This window comes from Erithacus rubecula (genome assembly GCF_903797595.1).
Source record: "Erithacus rubecula genome assembly, chromosome: 6".
In the NCBI taxonomy this organism is placed as follows: Eukaryota; Metazoa; Chordata; class Aves; order Passeriformes; family Muscicapidae; genus Erithacus; species Erithacus rubecula.
The window spans coordinates 24,576,419-24,595,514 of record NC_136688.1 but is presented as its reverse complement, the minus strand read 5'-3'; the positions used below and the strand labels follow the sequence as shown (position 1 = coordinate 24,595,514).

The following is a 19,096-nucleotide window of genomic DNA, read 5'->3' as shown; positions in this document are numbered from 1 at the left end:
TTAAATTGTTTCAAGAGATTACACAAAGGAACAAGAGATCATTTTGTCTTTTTCACTTCTGTGTTCACAGGGCACTTCCTCTACCTGCGAGCACACAGCACTCAGACAAGTGGTGTGGCCAAGGCTTTCAGCACCAGCTTGCCAGCCAGCCTTGCCACTGAAGGCTACCAGGTGTGTTACTCTGTCTTCGCACCTTTGTGGGGTAAATCATGAGGCTGTAGGCACTATTTGCACAATTAGCCTGTTCTCCTGTCCCTCTGCACACTCTACACAGCCCTAGAGAGCAGAAGAGCTGGCTGTACTGCCTAGCTGGCTGCTTGCTCAGAACTGGAAAGGAGATGTGTGGTGCATCCCCAGTAAGTGTAGGCAGAAGCTTCAAATCAGCTGCTCCTTGTGGAAAAATCCCCAGCTGCACTAACTGTACCAGTTAGGAAGAGTTACTGCTCTGCGAGGTGCCCAACAAATAAATTGTGTGAGGCAGCCAGGGCTTGTAGAAAAGGGAGCTGTCTGGCTGGGCCATTGAGTCTTTTAGCATATCTACTGCTGAGATTTTTCTTCATCAATTCTGCAGTACTTGTGCAGGAGTTAATAAACCTGATAGCTTCACTGAGAGCAGGAGTGTGAAGTAAGAAACCATTAGAATTTCCTGAAATAGATTAATATAATAAACTTCTGATCACATTCTTGAGGAATTTCAAAAGGTTAATGCAACCTGGCCTTGATAAAATCACACAATTTGCCTTGCAGCTGTGAGATGCTGGAATAAAAAGTATTAAATAACATTATAGTCATAACACTTAGGAAAATTAAGCTGCAAGTTTGAGCTGGAGTCCGATCTTGCTAGGGGAAAAAGAGAAAGCTTTGATGCCTCCTAATTAGAGCTGGGAAAATAAATACAGTTCTGGTGCCAGAAAGGTTACTATGGCATTTATATTTATCTATAAACCCAAAATTTGCTGGGTAAAACATAAACAACAAAATAAAATGTGATTTGAGACAGATTTACAAAACCAGGAGAGGAGAAGCAGCTGTTGGTTATTTCATAGAGGCTACAGAAGATCTGGATCCATTTCATCCACTGGCAAGGATTTGAGGCCACATTGCAGGATCAAGGAACTTCTGTGTTTGCTCATTGCAGAACGTGTGTGCTCCTTTGCTGCTGGTACTGGAGGTCTCTGTAACATAAACGGCAGCTGAGTATTCAAAGTAGTGGTAGAAATGGCAACTTTCTCTTGCTCTGTGGCAAAATGGAAATGGTTGCTCCAAAGAAAGAGGGACAAGTCCTACTTCAAAACCTTCTTTGGCCTGGTGATCTTGTTGTTCACTTGTCTAAGCGATATTACAATTCAGGTGGTGCCTATGAGTTGGAGCAGTAGATGGACTGAGGTTTCCTGCCTCTAGAGACAGTCACAGGTATTCAAAGGTATTCAAAGCAGGACAGCTCTCCCCCTGGAGAAGGCAACAGCAAGGAAAGCAGTCCTCTTACCCAGAGGGTGTCTGTGGATGTTGTCATCAGTGGTTGGGGAACAGCTGCCCAACAGGAGTGTCACTTCAGGTCTTCCCTGAGAAAATCCTGTGCTAGTAATGGTGCTGAGTCAAATACCATCAGGGAGTGGGGGCTTTGTGATTTCTGTCATTAAAGAGTTTGATCCAGACTTGGAGGTTTGGTGTCTCAAATTCCAGGGAAGGGAGAAATTACTACCTTTCCCTTTTGTCACAGATCACCATTCTTTTCCTCTTCTTCCTCTGTTACAGATTCAATTTTCAGTGCATGTTTTTGGGAGCTACAATGGTACAGTCTCCTTCTCTCTCAGGGAAGAGATAAAGGGAGCTCCAATCACCTTGTCAATGTGGGAAAGGGCAGGCAGCTGGAGTGACCACTGGTTTCTCATCACCTTACCAATGCCAGTGCTTCAGAACCGGTAAGGGCTCCACTGTCAGCAGCCAGGGTTATCTCTATGGATTAGTAAATTGTTACTATCTTTATTGTGAAGTGTCACTTTCATTCCTTCCTTCTTTCAGGGCCGTTTTCAAGCAGCTCTGCCTGCTCAGGAAGTGTTCTGTCACAAGTGCACATCTCTGTGCACATGCACAGCTTAGCTCATCACAAGCCCACACCATGTGACTGCACTTCTGTGCAGCTTCAAACAGTACTTAGGTTTTGGGAACAGCCAGCATCTGCACTAAAAACCTTTCAGCAATCTGAGCAAGCCAGTGTACTCACAGGGGCAAAGTGCTCCCAGCAGGGAAACAGCTGCATTAGCATAGCTGCACTTCACACTCCCACAGTAAAAAAACATTCAGGTGAGTCAAAGGGGTGGTAATCCCACAGTTTAGCCAATACTCCTGTCCAGTTTAGGATCTTTATCAGTGGAGATCCTTCGTTGCCACACTACTGATGCAATGATTTCAGAAAAAGACTGTTGCCCAAATGAGCCTTGCACCAAAGCTTTCATGGGTTTAGGTGTGGAAATACAATGCAACATTGGTTTTCAAATGGAGTGAAATATTGAAGATTTAAGGAATTTCAATCCAATTTTATTCAGGCATTTCTCCTCCCTCACCTAGTGTCACTAAATCTCAAGCCATGTAGCTGGTGTTGGTAGCTGGTTATTTTGACAACATAAACTTTCTTTTTTCAATTTCTCCAATTTTTTTTTTTTTTCTGAGGAGGGTCTGTTTCACATGAAACTTAGGAAAAAGACTCTCCAAGTCTATACAGTGAATATTGTAAATGTTGCTCTACCCTCTTTCTAGTTTAATTTCCTGAGTACCTTTGGTGTCAGTATTGTCATACACAACTTTGCCATGAATGATTCCTTTAGGGTAAGATTGGTCTGCCTGCTAGCACTGTATTTAATGTTCTTGCCTGGCTCAGTCTGAAGCCCTGTGGATTAGCATCTGTCCAGTTATGGATATGGAAAGTATGGCCAGTGAATTAGTGCAGAATAGCTCTTTTGTCTGGGCACTCTACTGTGGACCTGTCTGCAGCAGAGACCAAGGGGCTCGTCAGAGAAATTTAAGACCTTTTTCCTCCTCTGATATACAGTCCCTTATGCTTGCTCCCTGCAGCATTCAATTTCTGTATTGGCCCTTAATTCTGAAGCAAAATGGATCTTATGTAGCAGGAGGGAATGGACATCAAGACACCTTTTTTGAGCTCTAGCCAGAATGGCAGGAAAAAAAATTATATTCAAATGTTCAAATTCTGTAATGTTTGAAAAAGTTGAGCACTTAGGCAAAACATAAAATGTAGGTAGGTCATGCATGTGTTTATTATTACAGTCTGCTTCAAGCAGTTCTATCTTGTTTTACTTCATGTAACCTTTCTGTATGACATTTTCAAATTTAAAACTGACACAACAGTGATGATCACTGCGGGTAAGGATGGAAGGGTTCAATCTAGAAGGCAAATCTGTACCACCTGTGCTAGCCAGGTGACTGACAGAAGTAATAAGTTGCCTTTTGCTACACTGATCTATAGAAGACACAGAACCAGCACACACTTTGCTAGAGGGTGCTGCAGCTATTCACCCAAGGGAGGAAACCCTGGTCTTTGTGCTCCCAGGACACTGGCTCCATCCCACTCCTCTTGTCTTGTTTCCATACTCTGCTCCTTCTGTCCTGTCTTATCTGCCTCTGTGGGCACTTGGTGCCTTTCCTCCTTGTTTTCATATACTTCTTTTGCTTTAGCCTCCCATTTGGGAGCCCATTTTATCTGTCTCATTCCTCTGGTTGTAATTTTCCTTTCTGAACTTCTCCCTGCTTCTTGTTTCCATTTTTTTCCAGCAGCTGCTGTCTCTGTGTGTTGTTTTGGTTTTTTTATTATCAAGTCTGAATCCTTTTGCTACACTTCCCTTCTCCTCCTAGCTCTCTTTCATTTCAATAATTCCAGACCTACAGTAAAGGTTTATTCTCAGTATTCCTGTTTGAGTGGCTATTTAACTCTCTCTAGATCTTGGCCCAAACCCCCTGCACATCAAGTCCAAGCCCCTCTGCTGTAAAATTCCCAGTGAGCTCCCAGCCTCTCTCCAGGATGACACCTTGTTCAACCTGGACTCAGTTCAGGCAGCTTATTTTTTCTCCTATTTGGCCAGAATCAGCAACAGAAAGAAAGACTGGGGAATAAAATGTTTATCCATTAATATGGAAGGGCAGTTCTCAGCTCATGTAGCTGAAACAGGACCTGACATGGTACATAATAGCACTGTGTGGAAAGTACCATTTTGCCTGAGACTTTCAGATATCCAGTGAAGAGGAAACTGCAGGGTTAAAAAAAATACCAGAAAATGTCAGGGATTTAAAAATGTTGAAGATATTTTCTTAAAATTTTAATTGATTCTCATTTACATGAGAAAAACCAACTTCATGCCTGCCATGTGACTCTCTTTCTCACAATTTTCAGATTCCACTTCCAATACCAAGTAGCACAGAGTGCTTAAAAAGTTACCAGTGTTTTTGAGCATGATCAGAATCATGAATCCATGCATTGCCTCATCCTCAGCACTCACAGAATGTTTTGACTGCTAGAAAAGTCATATCAAATCACCCAAAATAGAAAAGTTCAGCCTAAATTGCTTTAATGTTGATGAAGTTGAAAACAATTGTAAACAGAGGTGTATGATGAGCATAGCTGTACAATTTTATGACAGTTTGGTATAAAACTTCATGAATGACTATTCTGTGTGTTGATGGGTGTTGTTAGCTTTTCTTGGTAATGCAAGCTCTATCTGTGCTATGCTTAGGGTAATTTTTTTAGTGCAAATTTTGAGCTGGCATGCTGTTTTTCTGTATCCCAAAACTGCTGCAAACTTTTTTCCTTCTCTTGCTATAGGAAAGTGCTGTACTTTTTCCTGGTTCCTTAAGGGATGGTAGGCAGAAGTAAAGTGGATAGGAAGGGGACACATCACAGAGAGAAGAAGAGTAGACATGAATTGAAACACAAGAAGTTACAGGCCATGAACTGCTTGATGGGGCCAGAAATAGAGAAACCTTAACAAAAAGTACAAGGAGAACATGAAGGCTCTACTTAGTTTTTAGCAAGACCTTCATCCAATTAAGTTATTTCTTAGGAGAGAAGGAAGACACAGTTTGTTGGTCAGCCTCTCAGATGGGCACCTTGAGAAACTGCTTCTGGTGGCTGGCTGGCAAATTCACTTACTTGGTTCACACACACAAAGAAAAATAATGCTATCAGGAGAAAACCAAACAGACAGAAGGCCAGACAACAGAGAGCTGGAGAACATAATTTGTTGGAGTCGGCAAAATGAGATCAATGAGCAGGAACACTGGAAAGCCCTCTGGCTAACACAGCTCTGAGCTCAAAAGGCAAATTCCCCCCCTTTTTCTGAAGTTAAGAGGAAGGGGAGGCATGCAGAGCCTAGAGGCTATGAAATGTCAATCCTCATGCACTAAGAGGGGGGAGGTCATTCCTCCAGGTCCCCCTTGTACTGGGCTGGAGCAGAAACCTGCCTTGTAGAGCAGTGCCAGGGACCAGGCACAGCAGATTGGCCTGACCAAGGCTATAATACCATGTGAGTGCCTCAAGTAAGGGGTAGGGTGTGGTGTTGTGTCTGTGGTTCCTGTGAGTGCCCTGGTTCTGGGCTCAGGGTGCTCTGACTCTCTTCCATCATAGATGGGGAATTACTGACCTTTGTCAGTGGACTTATATATGAGGTTTGAAAATGCCCTTGATAAGCCTACTGTTGAAGAGGAGGGTTTCTGTAGGAAGGGGATCTAATGAAAAATGCCCCCATCAACACTGCAGCTAAGAGGTCATTCAAAAGATCCTTGATTTGCATTTGGTGCCCTTACTCCCAGAGTGCTCAGATCCTCAAGGTGTGGATGCTTTCATTTAAGCACAAGGGATCATTCTTGAGTTGGGGTAAAAGCAGTTTTCCCCTCAAGGTTTGTATGCAGCTATGGAAGTAACTGTGGATATCAACCAACATTTGGTTGGTGGGTGGAATGCACACACATATTTTATTGCCACTAATTTGGGACAAGTGTGTTTCTAGACTGAATGATTAATGTGTTAGGCAGGTCAGTGCTTGATCTCTCATAAATCATCATTGAGCTTTACCAGAAACAGCAATAGAGGTCCTGTACATATGCTTTTAATAAGCTCTAAATGGACTGGACATCAGACATCTGTTTATTTCTGAAATGTAATGAAAAACAATTCAATCCTATCCATTAGAAGGAGATTCTTCAGCTCAATTTCTTTCTTCCTTGTGAATTCTGAAGGTAGCAATACACATGGGATGTGACAGAGCTCCTAGATAAGCAATACCTGGTCATGGTGGAAAAAGATGGGACAGCAGAGGGAACTAACTCTTCAAGGAATTATGGCTGAAATTTATAAAGTTCTACCCTTCTGAAATAAACTCCTGTCACCTTCTGAGTTACTCTGGCTAAGAATCAGACCCAAGACATTTGGATATTTTGTTCAGTTTTTACTCTATCTCTTCAGGGGTGGAAAGAAGGAGATAGTTTTTCCCTGAGTCTAATTCCCTGACTGTTTCTGGTAATTGAATATGGATGGTTGTTTTTGTACAACAATTAGTGGGGGACAGTTGCTTGTATGCATGTGCAGATAGCAGGGGAAGTAGAGAACTCCTTCTTCTCCATGAAATTTGAAATTGTGTGAGTCTTATGGTGCTTATGGGAGGTTCATAGGTGTCTAAGACTTATAGCAAACCCTTTGGCTGCTCAGTTGGACATGTCTAGAGGAAAAATTATAAATAGTGATGATCTGTTTTCCATTGTAAGGGAACATTGTGTTTTTAGGGAGGTTGTTTGTCTATTTGTTTGTTTTTCCTTTTCCTTAGACCTTTGTTGGTCTTCTCTAAAACATGTCTTATTGCAAAGGTTTCAGCTGGAGCTCCTGGCAACCTGGGGCTGGAATTCCCAAGCTGACATTGCTATTGACAACATTACATTTGGCCTGGACTGCATCACTGAAGGTGAGCCACAAATGCTGCAGAATCTCCCACAAAATTTGGATAGTGTAATCAGCATCTCACAGATCCAGGATATGCTCTGTTCTCCCCACAGAGTGCACATGGATCATTTGTGTCAGCTTTTTCAGCACAATGCCATTTTATCTCAGACCTACTGAAGATTGCAAGTAGAGGCAATTTTACTCTGTGTCAGAGTCTCCCAGTGCTTCTTTTTTTTTCCCCTAAAATGGGATATTCTGTATCACGTAGTTAAGACCTGTCTGTGTGTCTTGGCAAGAAACCCCAGACTTATTCCTCAGCCCTAAATGGAAGGATTACATCACAGTTTTTCCACAGTCCCTGTTGATCTATGCACCCTGGTAATTGATAGCTGAAACAAATTTGTTGAAATCAAAGGGAAAAGTCGCCATATTTTTGTGGAGAAAAGGAATTAAATTAAGGAGTAAATTGACTGTCTGACAATAAAATTTAGATTACTCCAACAAGTTTGTTTTTTCAGTCTGTAAGGAGGTATATCAGCTATCACTGCCAGATATATAACAGCTTTCCTTTGCTTCATTACTGTGAACATGACTGACAGCTATTCCAGAGAAAAATGGAGCCAGTGCTACCCTTTGAAACACGTTAGCAATGTTGTAGTGGATTTTCTTGGCAGACAACAGGAACAAAGTTAAGTTCTTGAACTACTTGCAAATATTAGGAACTGCCTTCATTTGTCCCTGGGGAAAAGGCATGCTCTGTTGCAAAGACCTGGAAGATGTGCAACGCTTGAATGGTGACAGCCCAAATGTGGATTGGTGACACTGTGCCACTCTGTGTGTCACCACATCCAGAATGTCAGCATTTAGGGTAATAGCACATCCCTGCAGTGGCTAGCTGTAGCCTAACATAACATATGGGAAGGCTTATGTCAAAATAGATGTGCTAAAAGCTTATCAACAGAAGCCACTATTCCTTCCCATGCTTTTCTGGTTCACTGTCCTGTTCTTTGTCCTTTTGTTCTATAGGCACTGAAATCACTCTTTTATAAAATGCTGGGTATGCACAAGTTCACTTGAAATTAAGAGAAAAAGCTGATCCTTTATGGTAATTTCATTTTTTCACTCCAGCTCCTGAACAGCCCTCTGTCCCAAAATCTTGAGGAAACTGAAGGGAGTGACTCCAGATGCTCTTGGGGCAGCTGGTGTGCACCCAGCTGCTGGAGTTCACTGCCCTCACAGGAGCAGACAGACCCTCCAGTTTACCCACAGAATTTGCTGGGAGTGGTGTAGCTGCACATCCTTTGGCAGACAGGTGGGGTGTAAATGCCCCTGCAGCAATGTCATCAGAGCTTGTCCATTAGACTGTCCAAGTTACTCCTTATTTTCAATTGGGGGAAATTGCTCTGGTGTCCAGGAGCAGCTGCACTCACCCCATCTGAAGGCATGCCCCAGAGATGGGTGAGTCATGCAGAAGCACATCACAAAGGAAATGTTTCCTGGAAGCCTTGCACTTGCCCCTGTTCTTTGAATCCTCTTGGAAAATTGACGTTTTCTCACTTCTGAAAGCAGCCCCCTTGTATTTGTCTGCTCATGACTTTAATTCAGTTAGGTTGCAGAGAAGCCCAGCAGCTCTGCTGTGCTCTGTAATGAAATTACTTCTCCCTGGCAAGGACAGGTTTCAGATGTCAGAGACAGAGCCAATTAAAATCCAAGCAGTGAATTCTTTTCATGAGGGCAGCAGGAAGGATGTATGGCAGGAAGGAAGGATTTTCAGCTTGCTAGGATGTAAATATTATTTTCTGCACCTCTTTCAGTCTTGTAGTTCAACTCTCTACAAAACCCAGGGCTGAATTAATGTTTTTGTATGCAAGATGGGAAAGAAGGTGAGGTTTTCCATATACCTCAAAATTGAGAGGAAAGGTTCAGTAAGATTTAAGAGAACAACAGAGTAGTGAGGGCAGGTCAGGAGACATCAATAAGGACAAAACCCAAACAGACCATTCTTAGGATGGCAGCTCCTGGGCATTGACAGATGTTTATTCCTGTGGAAAAGGTGAGGCAAAACCACATTTTGGCTTATACAATCACCTTGTGTAAGACAGTGTCTCAGACTGGATGGCATGTCTGGGTCTTTGTGAGAACTTCAGGCAGTCAGGCATAAGGATACTTCATTGTTTCACTGAGCTAGTGCTTATATAGGGAGAGGTCTGAAGGTGAAAATGTGAACTGGCACAGCAAATAGAATGCTGATAGTTGTGTTGCCCTTCTCACTGCCTTTATTATTATCTTTTGGTGCTCTAAGCATTGCATTGTTTGTATTGTCTTGTTGTGGTCTATCAAACTCTATTGCCCTGGTCTGGAAACTGCCTTTCAGTCTGTGCATAATTTGCAATTTCCCATAAGATTGCTTTATAAATGGCAAGACTGCCCAAAGAGAGCTTTTGTATAGATTATCTCTATCTCTTGATTTTAGCATTCTAGACCCAGCAAAGTCTGAGTTCCTGGAGTACTGCAACCAGCATTAGTAAGGTGGGATCTCTGAGGAGACCATTCACACCCTGAGGATCCTGTGAGCCATCTTACTCTGATTAATCTCAGCCCCCAGATCTCTATCCCTATTATAGTTACAGTCAGAGACATTGAAGCAGTGAAAGAGTGAATAACTCTCTCTACCTGCAGAAGATGCCCTCTCTTTCTCCATTGCACTTCCCTGTCTTTTCCATGGGGAAATCAGTGTTAGCTAAAACCTGGAGAAAGGAAGTCTGTGCTCTTTGCATTTTTCTTTGTATAGATACACCTTAATATGAATTCATTCTTGTTCCCTTCCATTCAGTCTACAGTCAATATGTTGGCTGTTGGAAGAGGAAGTGGAAGCTAGAATAGACTGAAGCACCAGCCTCTGGGTGCCAGGGCTACATGAGATTTTAGAAAATGCCACCTTACAGGTTTGTGTCTGACAATGCACAAAACATCAGCCTTTAAAGCATTCACAGCTCATGTGGACAGGGCAATGCTCAGCCTGTGCTGCAGCTTAGCCCAGAGGAGACAGAAGGTTTCTTCTGGAGAGTAAGGGTTTGAGAGAGTTTGGAGAAGGAGGAAAGACTTTGGAAACAAGGCATTTGCCTTAGGATACTCAGTTGAGATGCCATAGAAAGATCCCTGCAGACACAAGATCAACTCTGTTTCAGAGAGTGATTTACATTCCTTTGCTCTGGCAAACATAACCAGACTTCTTGTACATCACTAAGTATCTGAAACTGTTGTGACCTTTGGAATTTGTAATTCAGTGCAGGCCTCAGGGAGCATCTTTTCTGGCCATGCATTGTATTTTTCATTCTGTTTTCCTCCTTGCATTTGATTAATTTCATTTGTTTTGGGTTAATTTCATTTGTCACTGGCTTGACAACTTCATCCATTGAAGTTCTCCATCTCAGTATGAACAGAGTGTGTTAGTACAAAGCTTTCTTTTATTTGCATGCATCAACGTGCCTTCAGTCAAACCTGGGGGGAATATTCTCAGGAGTAAAGGCTCAGCAAGGTCTCCATGCTTCAATTAGTTATTTGGCCTTTCTGACACAGCTAACAAGGGTGTTAATTATTGCTATTTTGAGCAGTGGCTTTGTGGCAGAGATAATTGTCCATCTGGAACTGAGTGAGTGTCTTTTCAGTAGAGCATCAGACAGCTGTTAGATTCTTACAACTCGAACAAATTGAAATATTTGTAATGTTTTTCAACTGATGAAAAATGTTCAGTATTAAATTAACTGAGGGTTCAAAAAATGGAAGGAAGCTTGTCCTTTTTCTTAGAGATTTTCCAATCAAAAATCTGCATAAAAATGGGTAATTTAAATATTGAAACAGATGCTTGCAGATTATGAGAGAAGGGTTCATTATTACTTTTTCCTGTTGTAAGGCAGCATTGGTGTTGTGGTGTTCTTTATGCATTCAGATGTTTTGGATCAGTAATTGATTTGAAATTCCTCCTCCCTGAGAAAGGGCTGGTTTTCAAAGGCTTATCTCAGTAGTCAGAAATGTATGGTTTTGCTCTGTGGTTTTCAAAAAGGTTTGTCCAAAGATTTATAGTATGTGTCAAGGGTGTGTTTCTATTTTTTAACTGTGTATGTTAGTGAGGCATGTAATTTTATTTAGTTCTTTATTCTCTAAGTGAGCTCTCAGGTGCTCAGAGTTGGTTGCTAAGGCGTGAGTGATCTGTTAAGCTGGGTTACTTGCCAAGACACTATTCAGAACCAAAGACAGTATTTTTTTTACCATTCTCCTTTACACCTCCAGTAATTTGACTGTCCAGAATTGTCACCTCTCTGTTTGACCACTAGAACATCAATACCTGGTATCTGTTCTCCCACACTCCTTTTTTCCTAAAATCTCTTGTAATCCCAGCTAGAGGAAGTTGAAGACCAAGGAGCTTATCCTGCATGGGATAACATGGAGGGTCTGTGTTCATGTGCAGACCCACTGCCTTTGGGACAGATACAAGTAACTAACCTAAGACATGGGCTCAATATAATAATACATAATACAAAATTATGGTTGTTCAAAACACCTTTTCTACCCAGGGTAATATTTACTTGTCTTAACCAAATGGTTGTACTTAATTCATTCATGTAATCTTTAAATTTCCCATCCTTCTTTTCTACCACCCTCCCATCTCCTTCCTCTATTCTACAAACTGTTACAGGAAGACAAATGAATCATTTTGGTGGGAAACACCAGTACCCACGTGAGATTGGTATCCTGGCTGAGCATCTTCTGAAACCCCTGGAAGAGCCCTCCCTCCCAGGTACATGATTCAGTAATGAAACCTGTCTCTTGGCTATGAAAGGTGGCTCCCTTCCTGTCCTCCTGTGTGTGACCTGCCTGCCCTACAGCAATGAGACAACTATATCCATGCCAAATCCAAATCCATGCCAAAGTTGTGGAGACTGTGTCTCTGTTTGGCTATAGGGAAGCAGTTTGCTGGAGCTCAGCTCACCAGCCCTGAAGTGGCAGGTCCTCTCTAAAAAAAAGCAGAATCTCTTCAAGTGAAAACAGAATCTGCACGACTCAGACAGCGTGCATGGAAAGGCAGCTTAGGAATAAAAGGTATAGACCTGTACAGAAAGTTGGGACTAGGAAAGAGTGCTGAGCACTGGAGCTGAATAAAATGAGTGTAGAATAGTGGTGTAAAGATGAAAATCCAGGGAGAAGTAACTAAGGATTAGGAAATCCACTAAAGAGAAAAATTGGATGAAAAAGTAGGAGAACAGGGAACACTGGGGACTAATTTAGTGATAGAAATTGCCACTCTGGAGGACAGATAAGAATTGTGTGGGTGAGAAGAGCTTTCTAAAGGAGGAGGAGAGGTTTTCTTGAGGCTGCTTTGTGGCCAACAAATACCAGTGTGTGACTGTACCAGCTCCTGAAGGTCATGTCCACCCGGAATGTGGCAGTCTGTAGTGCTGTCTGTTCCCATTAGCTCAGGGGAATGCTGTAATGCAGCTGAAATTCACACACTGACCCATCTGCATGTTCACAGGATGATGTCTGCTGGGGATGGTTTTGCTTGCCTTTTCCTTTGAACAAGATTGGAGTTTTTCTTTTAAAAATTTGTAAATTTTACCTCTATTTTAATCATTCAGCTCTTAAACAGTTCTACTTTTTACCCTGACTTTTGTGCACAAACCATAGCACAGTTTTTAGATACATTACTGGAAAGTTTTATTCTTAGGCCTCATCTAATTCAGTGGAGAAGATGGATTTTTTTGGGGGGGTCTTAGAAAATGGTTGTGAAATGGAGCATATCCTTATCTGCTGCACTGTTGTAGAAACAAAATAATAATGCTCAATGAGAACCAGGAAAGAAATTGCTTGGGGGAGAAGGGTCCCTACAGATGCTAGCAAGAGGCTGTTCCCTGGCTGTTTCTGCTGCCACAGGCTTCTTGTGCAAGCCTGAGACAAGTTCCTTAAAACTTTCACAGTGTTTCATAATTGATCACTAGTTGTACTGGCAGATGTTTTCAATCCCTGTCTCTGTGTACTTGGTTTAGTTCTCATTTGGAAAATTGAACATCTTGCTTCAGACAGGCACTGAGCAGGGGAATTTGATCTTGTCTGTGAGACACTTGGATAAAACCCTTCTTAGAAGTTTAGTCCCTCTTCCTTTCTCCCCTTACACCCAATTGATAAAATTTAACTTCAGCCCATGATTTATCAAATAGTGTGCAGGAAATAAGGTGAGAGAGGAGAAAAGCAAATAGTGACCATAGCAAAGCAATAGCTGTGCTATGACTAGAAGAAAGTGGGTATAATGTAAGTACTGAGAAATACAGGGAAGCTCAACTCTTGCTGTTTTGGTCACAGGGGACACAACTGTTGTTCTGTGGTGGTTCTCAACATGTGGTGCCAGTGGTCCTCATGGGCCAACTCAAGCTCAGTGTGACAGTGCCTACAAGAACAGCAATGTGTCAGTGACAGTGGAGAAGGAGGGCAGGCTCCGGGGAGTGCAGGTCTGGAGAGTGCCAGCCACCAACAGATACAGGTGAGATCAGGTGTGCTGGGGGCAGCCACCTCTAACTGCCTTTTGTTTCAGCAAGCACAAGTGTGGGACCACCTGTGCTAAGTGGGTGGAGAGGACATGAATAAATAGGAGCAGTAGCTATAAGGATGTCTATCTGAGCTACTGTGAAGTGTGGAAGGGTGAGCAGAAGAGGAGTGAGGGTGGGCATGCAGTCAGAACTTCTGCCATCACCTCAGTCCTGTAGCCTTGGACTTCTGGAGTGGGCTGTACCAGCTCATGCTATTTGCTCCTGCAGTCTCTGTTTCCAGTACCCAGGTGAGGGTTGGTCTCTCCTCTTGATCATCCTACCTCCATGGGTCTCAGACAAGGAATAGCCACAAGCTGCTGCAACAGGGGAGCCTACCCTGGAGAAATACCAGAAATACTTCTGTTTGGAAGTGAAGGCTGGGAAGACCTTGCAGATTGATTTACTTTGAGGATGAGAAATGTGAGAGTTGTTTCTTCATTTATTTACTTTGTTTTGCAGGATTTCTGCCTATGGAGCAGCCGGGGGGAAGGGAGCCAAAAACCACAATAAGAGATCCCATGGGGTCTTCATCTCAGCCACCTTCCACCTGGAGAAAGATGAGCTGCTGTACATCTTAGTGGGGCAGCAGGGGGAGGATGCCTGCCCTGGGGTGAGGGCCATGAAGCACATGTGGGCAGAGACCTTGCAGATACCATTCAGTGGGTGGCTTGGGTTTTGTGATAAAAGATAGAAATCTCAGGATCCAGCAATGAAATCCAGTCAGGAGACAGGATAGAACCAATAAAGGAAGTTAGAAATAATCTTAAAACATATAAAGAAAATAAAAACAAACACTAATAAAAACAAATACTAATCCCACGGAAACTTTGCTTTAAGCTCCTGGTGTTTGAAATAAGTTCTTAATCAGCTCTCTTGTGCTTATTTTTATCAGGAAGCTCATAGGCAAGTGATGTGCTCCCTCTCTTGTTTTTCCCCAGTTTAGGTTTTTTTCTGTCTGCCAGTTTTTTCAGGAAATTTATTATTATTTATGGAAGCATCCAGCAGTGTTGTGGCTGCACTGTGCTGCATATTCTCTAAGCTCAGAGACTAAAGTCTGAATCCAAAGCCTACCCAAACCAGTGAGAATCTTCCCACTAATTCCAGCAGCCCCTGGACTAGGTTTTTGCAATGACAAAAAAATACTCATCACAAATGGAAATTCTGATGACAATTCTGGCTTATATATGTATCCCCTAAAACAAATGATCTGAAAGTCCTTTTGTCACTTAAGCTGAAAAACTTCTTATTTTCAGCATCAGTTTTTGGTACTGCCTTGTTCCATGATGCTGTTAACCCCTGCCCAGGAACAAAGCTGTTTTTCTCCCACAGACTGGTGTGTTTGGGGATGCTTAAACTATTCCTGTAGGCATTTTTCCCACAGGATATTATATCTTACCCAGATGCTGCAATAGACTCTAAACCACCTTTTCTTCGCTTTATATAGTACAAGAATCATTATCTATTTAAATAAAAGATACATTTGTGTCTGCAGTTCCCTTTTCAGTGCACTCTCTTGTCTTAGATCATAATCTGAAAAGTTATCCATTAATCCTTTGCATTTCATAATTTGTTCTCCAAATTGTAAATTATAACCCAGCACTATCTCCCTTTGGCAAGTGCTACTGGAAAAAGTTGCAGTTAATTTTTCCCCCTTCCAAAGCCCAACTTTCTTTGGCTTTGGAAACCGCGGTGAATCTGCATATTGGGTGACTAATGTTTGTTTTTCTTTTTCTGGAGAAGTTCTGCAGCTCAAAACATTGATTTTTCTCTCCTCAGATTTACCCCAGTTGTTTTTTCCTGGTCTTCATCTACCTTGTCATCTTTTGTTCTGTTTGAATTAGCCAGACAAATTGCTTCACCAACTAAGAAAGGGCATGCACCATCACTAATAAAATTGAGACAGAGCTCTCCCTCTGCCAATTTCAGTCTCAGTCTTGGGATGAGATGCAATGGGCAGAAAATGGAACATATTGCACCTGAATGTGATGAAAAACTTCTTTGCTGTGAGGGTGACTGAGAACTAGAACAGGTTTCCCAGAGAGATTGTAGAGTCTCCTTCTCTGGAGATGGTCAAAAGCCATCTGGGCACAATCCTGAGTTTCGTGCTCCAGGGAGGCTTGAGCAGGGAGGTTGGACTGGCTAGATGACCTCCAGTGGTCACTTCCAGCCTTCCCCATTCTGTGATTCTGCATGAATGAGAGGACACAGGCAGTAAGGCTGGTGCAGGAATAGGAAACTGGGTCTCCAAAGAGCTCTTTTAAGATATATCAATAGATTATTCTCAATTATGTGTGCGTCACCTTTGCTTTATGCATTTATCTCCTTAAGAAATGAATAGTAAATGTGTCAGTAAGAAAGTTCTCAGAATTAATCCATAATCAAAAATAATTAAATGTTTTTTATTATAAGAAGTTCTAAATATGCAAAGTATTAAATATGTGAAATTAACAATGAGTTATTACATTTTTTTCCTGTATGCATCTTAAATTTAATTTGCATGTGAGTTTGCAAATCACAAGTTACAGACAGATCTATCCCTCATCTGTCAGTCCTACTAGAAAGCATCACTTTCTACAAAGATAATCTACATGCTGGTTTATATATGTCCAATATGCATTACAAGGATTATGGCAATTTTATACTGAAATACACAGACAAGTCTCAAGAGTTGCATTTTGCTGATATCTGACTCCATTTCTTGTCTCCTTTCAGGGCAATCCTGAAACCCAGAAGATCTGCTTAGGGGAGTCATCTCTCATTGAAGAAGATTACAAAAAAAAACGGGACCTGAAGGAGTGGGCTGGAGGAGGTGGGGGTGGAGGAGGAGCAACCTACATCTTTAGAGTAAGTATTTCCTCTTTGCATCCTGCCTGAGCAGTGTCCAGCAGAGCAACCAGCTCTCACTGTCAGTTATGGCACATGATACATAGTTCTTTTAGAAAAGATTATGAAAAATGAATCTTCCTCTTCTGCCTCTCCTCCTCCTCTGTCTCTCTTTGGTTTTTGTCTTTTTAGTTGTTTATCTCTTTTCATATCCTCGTTCATATTTGTCACACTCACTAGGCTAGCTGAACTGGGTCCTCAGTCCCTAACAGCTCAGATGTGGGAATTACACCAGGATCCCACTTTAATGCTGGCAGCAGTCCTAAAAAATGAATCACAAAACCTTGATGTTCAGTTAAATGGTTACTCTTGTACACAGGAACATGATGTGAAATATTTTTGTAATGATTCCATGAAACAAGCAGTAGCATTGCCTTGGCCTTAGGCCACTCTTCTTTGGGATGCTTTCATGATCTTTGATAAGTTTGTGTGAGTTCACATATCCAAGGGATGTGAAGTTTTTCTGATGTTTGATGGGGGGTTTTCCAGCAGAAGGATGGGATTTTCGAACCTTTGCTCATCGCAGCAGGAGGAGGAGGAAAAGCCTACCTGATGGCTCAGGACAACTCCCTGGATGAGGCACCCCTGGAGCAATTTGAGAACAGCACTGCAGTACCTGGAGTCAGTGGGAGGACTGGGGCAGCAGGTGAGACACTGAAACCACACCAGGTCTGAACCAGGTGGCTGAACACACTCATTGTCCTGCAGGCATGAAGTGAAGGGCTTCTTTTTCAGTCTTCTGGAATTTTTCTGTGGCAGTAGTTTTTAGAAAGATGCTGGTGGTCTGTAAGGGATGTCTTCTTATATGTTGTGTCACCAGATAAAAGGAGAATGCACAGGACAAATGATGAGTGATCCAGCAGAGGCAATTCCATAGCAGGACTCCTCTCTTCTGTGAACTGAACCAGGGAAAATGATGTTTGGGGGATGGAGCTCGCTCCTTCACACTGTAACAATGGCCTTTGAAGAGAAGACTTTTTCATCTTACTCCCTTTAAACCCCAACAACAACAATTCTATTATGGGAATTATACCAGAAATGGAAGCTTATTTATAATCTTGTGATGGCTGTACCTAGAATCTATTCCTAAGAGATAAAAAAATCCAGTGGCTGTCCATCTCCTGTTGTAGCAGGCTTACAGAGGGGTCACTAAAGTTAGATGTGGAAATCCAATTCATTTTTATTTCCCTGGGGAACTCAGCATCTTTCATGGCTGACTGCCCTAACCTGTTACCCTGAAGGGGAGTGGTAGGCTCCTTATTTTCTTAGCACCACAATAAATTGGTGCTGAGGTGCTGGTTTATGCAGCATGTACTACAGGCTGCACATTAGATCTCCTGTTTGTTATTGCCCATGGCAGCAAGGAGCTTGTCTGCATATTCTCTTTAAGTTAAAGAGAGGTTTACCTTGGACTAGGTACTTCAGAAATTAATAAGGGCTCATTTCTGTCTCTCTGCAAAGCATCTCTGCTTGTGCATCTCTCACTGTTCTTGTTTTCTTTTCTCACTCCCTGACTGAAGGTGGAGGTGGTGGCTGGCAAGATGAGAGTCTGCTTCCTCAGGCTGGGAAATCTCTCCTGGAAGGTGGAGAAGGAGGTCAAGCTTGTCCCCAGGCTCTAGCCAAGCTCCAGTGGACCACCTCAGGAGGTTTTGGTGGAGGAGGAGGAGCTTGTACTTCTGGGGGAGGAGGTGGAGGGTACAGAGGTAAGCCTGCTGGGGCAATCCTGGGGACTAATCCTGTGCCCTTCAGAGCACCTGCAGGCCAGGGACAGTGCTCCTAGTGCAGAGGCTGCAGGAGGTGAGGCACAGATACTTAAAGCTGAGCTGTATGAAACCCACACTGCCCTCCACCCTCTCTCTGTAAATGGGGAAATCAAGGTTATAAAAGTGTTCCTATGTAATTTAATATTTGGAAGGTGTGATGAATCACCCCTTCATCTGTCCCCAAGTTACCCACAAAAGTGTTCAATTTATTATTTCTGTTCAAAATAAATGCATTTTTACCTTGCTGAACTGAGAAACCTATGGTTAGATAAAGTCTCTTCAGCTTGGTACTGGCTGGGTCAAATGAGGGTTTGACATTACACAATCCAATATCACAGGAAGGTTGCAGAGTGACCCCAGGTGATAATGGGAATGAATCAACCCTCCAGAGACATCACTTTTTTGCAGCTTGCAGCACTGATCAGCTAGCCATACTCCTCTCTCCCCAGGGGGACATGCCTCTGATAGTGATGACATCACAGCTGGTGGGCAGGATGGCATCTCTTTTGTGAACCCCATAGGAGAGATCTTCTTGCATCCCTTGGCAGGTAAATATGGTTCTTCTTTCTTTTCTTCCTCCTTTTTCCTTCTTCCTCTCTATTTCCTCTTTCCTCCTCCTTGCTATACTATCTTTGTTTTCTATTCATTTGATTAAAGCTTATTTCACACTGCAGGTCAAATCTTTGGCTGTGGTCATTTCTTTAAATATTTCCATAGTGCTCTGGGACCTTTTTTTTCTCAATCTCTAAACCAGGGGAGACACCAGTCATCAGGTTCAACAGCACATCCTCAGTCCCTGGCTTTTCCAGGTCAATTCACCTCAAGGCCTCTCTGTTTGCTTAAGGAACCAAATATCTTCTTCCCTACTGATCCCCATCAGGCTTCTGACATGTCCACACTGTGTTGGACTATCTGCTCTCCTGCAA

The 19,096-nt window shown here is 42.5% G+C and overlaps 1 protein-coding gene across 1 annotated transcript in view; it reads left to right on the top strand.

Annotated features, from left to right (window-relative positions):
* LTK (leukocyte receptor tyrosine kinase) overlaps window positions 1-19,096 on the top strand; it is an 89,200-nt gene that overhangs the window by 54,265 nt on the left and 15,839 nt on the right. The window contains exons 8-17 of the mRNA XM_079309042.1: window positions 71-171; window positions 1,756-1,922; window positions 6,871-6,965; window positions 11,640-11,741; window positions 13,301-13,478; window positions 13,984-14,134; window positions 16,237-16,368; window positions 16,897-17,053; window positions 17,928-18,110; window positions 18,620-18,718. Of these exons, the coding sequence (XP_079165168.1) occupies window positions 71-171; window positions 1,756-1,922; window positions 6,871-6,965; window positions 11,640-11,741; window positions 13,301-13,478; window positions 13,984-14,134; window positions 16,237-16,368; window positions 16,897-17,053; window positions 17,928-18,110; window positions 18,620-18,718 (1,365 nt within the window). The remainder of the gene's footprint in view (window positions 1-70; window positions 172-1,755; window positions 1,923-6,870; window positions 6,966-11,639; window positions 11,742-13,300; window positions 13,479-13,983; window positions 14,135-16,236; window positions 16,369-16,896; window positions 17,054-17,927; window positions 18,111-18,619; window positions 18,719-19,096) is intronic.